A 7,397-nucleotide genomic window follows, 5' to 3' on the forward strand; every position below is an offset into this window, starting at 1 on the left:
GGACTCTAGATTCATCAACTAAGAAGAGAAGGACTAAGAACTGGTGGCCAGGAGCAGACTTGCAGAATGTGCCCTTTCAAGATGTAAATTATTATATATGCCTGAGTGGGTTTTTTTGTTTGTGTGTTTTTTAAAAAAGGTAAAGTGGATAGACAGAAATACTTTTAACTGATGGTATATGGAGGAGATTATAATCAATGTAATCAAACAATCTATATGAATTGTTGAATGTGAAACTGATAATGTGCACTGTAAACTTTCACTCAATCCACAATAAAAACCTTAAATTAAAAAAAAAGTAGTGGCTATGAATTGGACTGCTAACCAAAAGGTCAGCAGTTCGAAACTACCAGTGGTTCCCCAGGAGACAGATTTGGCATTCTGCTCCCATAAAGATTTATAGCTTCAAAAACCCTGTACAGGGTCGCTATGAGTTGGAACCGACTCCACAGCATACCACCACCACCACCTAAAACTGAAAAATCAAGAAATGGCATTATAAACATATTATTGTAAGATGCAATATTGAATAAATGCTAGAAGAAACACCCCAAATTGTTCAATATACTTTCTTCCAGCCCATGGGAAGCAGGGAGGAGGGACAATAAGTAATGGTAGGATGTTTTTCTGTAAATATTGCAGAATACATTGTTTCTATATACTTTCTATGACATACAATGATACATGTGCTGATTAAAGTTTTTTACAATCCAGCTGTAAAAAGTTTATAACAACAATAGTACTTAAAATCTAGAAATGGGGGGGGGGGAAACAGACATAGTAAAAATTAATATGTTACAAAAGACAAAGAAAAGGTGCAAAAACACACCACCAACAAAAAGCACTACCAGTAGCTTTAATGTCAGACAAAATAGAATTTAAAACAAAAGCCTTGAGTTATAGAGACTGCCTTCTGAGAACATACAGAACTTTATGTATCTAATAATACAGTGTGAAATTACCCCAAACAAAAATGGACAGAATTAGGAGACATTAATAGGCCCACCAACGTGTAGGAGATTTTAATACATTTCTTAAAAACTGTTAGGACAAAAACCAAACAGACTCAGAGTATTTTAAAAGCATATAGAAAAGGGAGAGACAGAGAAATTTGCATCATCAAATAAAGAATGTGTGTTTTTTCAAGCATGTGTGGAACATGTACTTAAACTGACTACTTAGTAAGCCTCTAAGGTCAACTAAAGGAGCCCTGGTGGTGCTATGATTAAAGCACTCACCTGCTAACCAAAAGACTGGCTATTCAAACCCACCAGTTGCTACATAAGAGAAAGATGTGGCAGTCTACTTCCATAAAGATTTGTAACCTAGGAAACTCTATGGGGTAATTCACTCTGTCCTATAATGTCACAATGAATTGGAACTGACTAGATACTAACTCTAAGAATTGACATTTTAAACTAAGTCTTACAGATTGTAGAAAATTTGGAAATTGTTAACAGTTTAGAGGACAAGATAAAAATTATTTGTAATCCCACTCTGGCTAGAGCTAGCTTCTTTTAATACTTGGCATATTCCCTTTTAGTATCTTGAAAAATATGTATTTTTCTTTTCTGTAATAATAAGATTTAACTATGTATTCCCTTTTTTTGCTTAATATTATTTAATGAGTATTTGAGTATTTCATGAAATTTTCCTGAAAACTCCATGTTATAAATGAGCCTTCTATAACATAGTTAACCAATATAGCTGGTTGTAAACCACTGAGTCTGCTCCCATAAAGATTTACCGTTTATGAGGCCGTAAATCTTTATGGGAGCAGAATGCCAAATCTGTCTCCCACAGAGTGACTGGCATATTCAAACTGCTGGCCTTGCAGTTAGCAGCCCTGCTCATAATCCACTATAAATTGTTATTGTTATTAGGGGGCGTTTTATGAAAGAATGAAGTACTGCTCAGTGTTTGAGCTTTTTGTTGCAGCCATGGTATCACCCATCTCCCATGAGGGTCTTTTTCTTTTTCACTGACTCTGTTTTTCCAAGCATTATGTCCTTCCTCAGGACTGATCCCTTCTGATAATATCTTTGATTCTAAGAAGCTATCTTCTTCACTATCTTCAATACTAAGAAGCACTCTACTGTAAACCTTCATCCAATTTATAATAAAAAGTTGCATTTTCTTTTTTAAAATAGAAGTAGAAGAAGTCTGGCTATACTTCTGAGATGTGTTATTATAAATATATATGTTGTATTTCTATATTTTAAATGCTAAAATATATAACTTCAAATATATTTTTGTGTATCTGATTATTTCCTTAACATTACCTTCTGAGCATAAACACATTACATATGTTTTTCAATTTTCAGATATACTTGTACATGGTCAAACTGATAAGACACCTTTCATTCCAAAATCTGCATTTCTTTTACTTAGATAATCTCCTTTGGTATATCAAACCTCTCAGACCCTCAGTTTAGCAAATCAAGTAGAATTCACTCCCTCCTCAATGCAGGGGGCCAGAAAGGGTCCCTCTTCTATCTCTGATGACTTATAGACATTCTCAGTTAATATAGGATGACTTTTTTTTTTTTAAGTACTGACTCATTTTATTATTAATATTATCATTTGACACCAGAGAAATGAAGGTAATTTTACAAGCCTAGAATTTTATAAGTATGTGAAAATTCCATTTTATGTAAGGTTTTTTATATCAAATATTTCTCTACAATTACTTTCATATAGCTCCTCTGGAATTATTTTAGTCATTCCTAGTATATGACTTGACTAAAGTATTTGAATGTAAACAAACAGTATTTGAAATGACTAACTTTTAAAAGACTGGGATAAGGAATAAAGTTATCAGCTGATGATTAGGGCTATTAATCTCCAATTGTCAAAATGTTTCTTTGAATAAAGTTGTTATAAATTAGAATCTTCAAATTATAAGGGCAGAACAAGAGTACAATAAAAGTAGCAGTATAAGCATCCATATCCCTAAGCCTCTGACAGAAACAAAGTAAGATGTCTTTCCTGCAAACTAAGTAGGATTTCAGTATTTCAAACTAGTTGAACTTGCAGAGAAAGAGGCCTAAGATGCATCATTATTATATATGCCATCTTGGCTCTAGTTACATTAATTATGTCTGAAGAACTTAATACCCATCCAAGTCCAAAGGTAGAACACATAAACCAGTATGGTCATGGGCAAGAGCAGACAGTAAACGCACAAGCTGGCAGTGCCGGTGCAGCCCTGAAGGAAACTGTCTTCCACAGAGGCTGAGTAGAACAGTCCTGCCAGAGAAACCAGAGGGACAAGAACAGTCAAGGTAAGAAGACAGAGAAACATCCTTCCCCCACACTTGTTGCCTACCACACTGATTTGTTCAAAGGTAAATGGTATGAGAATTCAGTTGTGCATGGGCATTTTTTCCTTAATTATGGTTTAGTGTTTCTCCATTTCTTCTTTCTTCTTATTTTGATGTATCATTCTAAACAGCCTGTAATATAATATTAGGAATGCCTTCAGCAATTGGATATGCTATTCCCAATAAATAATTAAATGAATAAAATTAATTTATTTGTTGATGTTTCATATCCAAGCAGCTTCTTGGAGAGCCCGCACACCAAGAACTCTACCAGCACCCGGTCCAAGGCATGGAGTGGCTCCTCCGTCTTGTTGCTGTGGTCCCCTCGACAGTTGTGGCCCCGAGGGGTGCAGCCATCTGCGGGTGACAGAGGACAGCAACACATGAGTCCCTGGCAGCGCTGCAGCGAGCCTGTGCTCCACTCAGCAAGGCCTGGCAGCCGGCCTGTAGAATAACTTTTGACCCAACACTGACAAAACCATAATCCTGGTTTTTATAATCTGTGTTGGAAGAAGTGCAGCCAGTGCTCCTTGGAGGCCAGGATGGCCAAACTTCGTCTCTCATATTTTGGACATATTGTTAGGAGGGACCAGTCACTGGAGAAGGATATCATGTTTGGTAAGGTGGAGGCTCAGAGAAAAAGAGGAAGACCCCCAGAGAGATGGATTGGCAAAGTGGCAGCATCAGTGGATTCAAGCACGGCAACAATTGTGAGGTTGGCCCAGGACCGGGCAGTGTTTCGCTCAGTTGTGCATAGATAGGTTGTCTATGAGTCAGTACCCACTCAAAAGCACCTAACAACAACAGGAGCAGTAGCCTCCCTGGAGTTTATTTTCATTATAAAGGCATTCTTAATGAGAAGAATAGTCCTTGCAATATTATTATGTGGTCCTGGGGAGAAAATTTGTATTGATGTAGAAAAATATGTTCACCCCTAGGTAAATCAAGAGAAAAGTGGCTACAGCATACATTACTGGAGGAGAAAAAAAATAAGAGTTGAAGTGAAGACCAGTTTCTCACTGCAGCCAAAGGACCAATGTGCCTTCCTCACTGTTTCAAAGCCATCAGGAGCTCAGGCAGAGAAAATCCTCATTAGCACCTGGCTGAAACCTGAGAGAATCCCAAAGCTAAAAACAACTCCTTGCTCACAGAGTTGATTCAGACTCACAGTGATCCCACTGTTGTTGTCAGGTGCCATCGAGTCGGAACCGACTCATAGCGACCCCATGCACAGCAGAACGAAACAATGTTCAATCCTGGGCCAACCTCACTACCGCTGCCACACTTGAGTCCATCAATGATGCCACCTGGCTGATCCATCTCGTCGGGGGTCTTCCTCTTTTTCTCTGACCCTCCACCCTACCCAGCATGACATCCTTCTCCAATGACTGTTTCCTCCAGACAATATGTCCAAAGTATGAGAGACGAAGCTTAGCCATCCTGGCCTCCAAGGAGCACTCTGGCTGCACTTCTTCCAAAACAGATCTATTGGTTCTTTTGGCAGTCCATGGCACTTTCAGTATTCTCCTCCAACACCACAACTCAAAGGCATCAATTCTTCTATGATTTTCCTTATTCACTGTCCAGCTTTCTCATCCATATGAGGCTATTGAAAACACAATGGCCTGGGTGATCCCATAGGACAGAGTAGAACTGTCCCCCATCACCACCTCTAGGGTTTCTAAGACTATAAAGCTTTAAAAAGCACACTACCACATCTTTCTCTTACGACTGCTAGACCACAGAGCTTTGGTTTGGCACCAAGCTCACTTAACCAATTTGCCAGCCACCAGAGCTCCATCAGGTGAGAGGACAGACAAACAAATCACAATGAGGATTTGTGTATCTGAACTAAGATGGAGATTTTGAAGAATAAGACAGTCGCAATAGTGGAGCCCACCACTTGTCTGTCAACTTACTGAAGTGGCTTGTAAGTTGCTGTGATTCTGGAAGCTATTTTAAATACCAGCAGGGTCACACACGGTGGACAGATTTCAGATAAGTTTCCAGAAAAGACTAGCAAGAAGGAGAGACAAACTACTTCTGAATATTTAGTAACTAAAATCCTTAAGAATAGCAGAGAAACACTGTCACATACAGTGCCGCAAAATGAGCCCCTTAGGTTGCAACTGGGGAAGAGCTGCCTCCTCAAAGTACAGATGACCATGATGATTCAAATGGAATAAAGCCCATGGGAGTAAAGCCCTCAGGACCTTCATTTGCTGATAAGACACAACTCAAAATGAAGAGAAACAGCTGCAGACATCCATTAATAATCAGAACATGGAAGGTACAAAGTATGAATCCAGGAAAATTGGAAATTGTCAAAAACAAAATGGAGGGTGGGTGGCTTGTTGGTAATATGGCAGCAGGTGCTGCCCAGGCATCTCTAGGAAGCTGTGGGGCCCACATCCCGAAAAAGCGTCTCCTTTCAGGCTAGTGCGGCGACCACTGTGCTCCCGGAAGTCTGGGCCAATTGCTGAATGAGGGAGCAGGGTCCTCCCCGTGACAGGCCCCCAGGGCCCTCAGCCCCTACCAGGGTTCCAGCATGTCTTTCTTCTGGTGGAAAGTGAAAGGTAAAGAACAAGAGAAGACCTCAGATGTCAAGTCAACTCAGGTGTCTGTTCATTCCCTACAAGAAAGCACTAAAAACCATGCCTTGCTGGAGGATGCAGGACCAAGTCATGTTGCAATCAATGCCATTTCTGTCAACATGGACTCCTTTTCCAATAGCAGGACAGCAACACTTAAAAAGCAGCTAAGTTACATGGATGCTGCTCCTTTTGGTGACCTTGGTAGATCTTGTCTGGACTATCAGACTCAAGACCAAATCAAGCCTCTAAAAGACCCTTGACCAAGTCTTACATGATACTGTTGTTCTCCCTTGCTTCATTCAATTCATGGAACTTTGTAGAATGGAGCATTTGGTTAAATTCTGGTTAGACACCGAAGGTTTTTATTCTACAACTTGGTCCCATATAAGAGCACACAGTCTGAATACAGTGAAGCAGCACTCATTGGCTGAGCCCATGTATCCAACTAAAAAGCATGAACTACAGCATGTTTTGTAACAAAAAATTGGAAAATTCTAACTCAGCCCAATTGCTTATGACTTAATCAGAAAGAATTGACTTAAATAATAGAACTAGCAATGCTCAGAATCATTTGCTACTTTCTCAGGAATGTGATGTCCATCCTTTCCATCTTGAAATGACCAGAGGAACTAACCAAATTTCCATTAAAAATGAAGAATCTTCCAGACTTACAGCAGCCAGTAGTAGTCCACTAAAGGAATTATCAGGAAAACTAATGAAAAGACCTAAACCCATAAGAAGGAGCCCTGGTGGTGCTGTGGGCTAAGCACTGAAAGTTCATTGGTTCAAACCCACCAGCCACTCCATGGGAGAAAGATGAGACTGTCTACTTCTGTACAGAATTACAATGTATGGCCATTAGTCACCCTTCATGTCTGGGAATGAACTCACTCCCATGACTCAAATTTCAGCCAAACAATAGACAGGCCTATAAGAGGAATAATAACACTAAGAAGATATGGAAACCTTGTAGGACGCAATTCAGAATGGTTAGGAAAGAAGGAAGAAGGGAAACAGAAAACAACAGGAGGAATAGGGATAAGTGATGTTACTTTGTGGGAATTGCCATCAATGACGACATGCAACAAAATGTGTATGAAGTTTTGAATGAAAAATTTATTCACCCAATTCACAATAAAAAGTCAAAAAAAAATGGATTGCATAAACATCGATATCTTAGGCATTATTGAGTTGAAATGGACTGGTATTGGCCATTGTGAATCTGACAACCACATGGTTTATAATGCTGGGAAGACAAATTGAAGAGGAATAATGTTGCATTCATTGTCAAAAAGAACATATCCAGATCAGTCATGAGATACAACGCTGTCTGTGATAGGATACTATCCATGCGCCTACAGGGAAGATCAGTTAATACCACTATTATTCACATTTACACATACCAACCACTAAAGCCAGTGAGGATGAAATAGAAGAATTCTACCAACTTCTTCAATCTGAAATTGATCAAACATGCAAT

At 39.3% G+C, this 7,397-nt stretch overlaps 1 protein-coding gene across 1 annotated transcript; it reads right to left on the minus strand.

Annotated features, from left to right (window-relative positions):
• Window positions 1-3,091: 3,091 nt before the first annotated feature.
• Window positions 3,092-3,304, minus strand: LOC102815424 (phosphatidylinositol N-acetylglucosaminyltransferase subunit Y-like). The gene has a single exon (XM_006859972.1). It carries the CDS (start codon window positions 3,302-3,304, stop codon window positions 3,092-3,094), a length of 213 nt encoding a protein of 70 aa, XP_006860034.1.
• Window positions 3,305-7,397: the final 4,093 nt, after the last annotated feature.

Source organism: Chrysochloris asiatica, unplaced genomic scaffold, assembly GCF_000296735.1.
Source record: "Chrysochloris asiatica unplaced genomic scaffold, ChrAsi1.0 scaffold00035, whole genome shotgun sequence".
In the NCBI taxonomy this organism is placed as follows: Eukaryota; Metazoa; Chordata; class Mammalia; order Afrosoricida; family Chrysochloridae; genus Chrysochloris; species Chrysochloris asiatica.

Bases quoted from the DNA above. Each gene is read 5' to 3' on its own strand.
- LOC102815424 (XM_006859972.1), bottom strand. From the start codon at position 3,304: ATGTTTCTCTGTCTTCTTACCTTGACTGTTCTTGTCCCTCTGGTTTCT.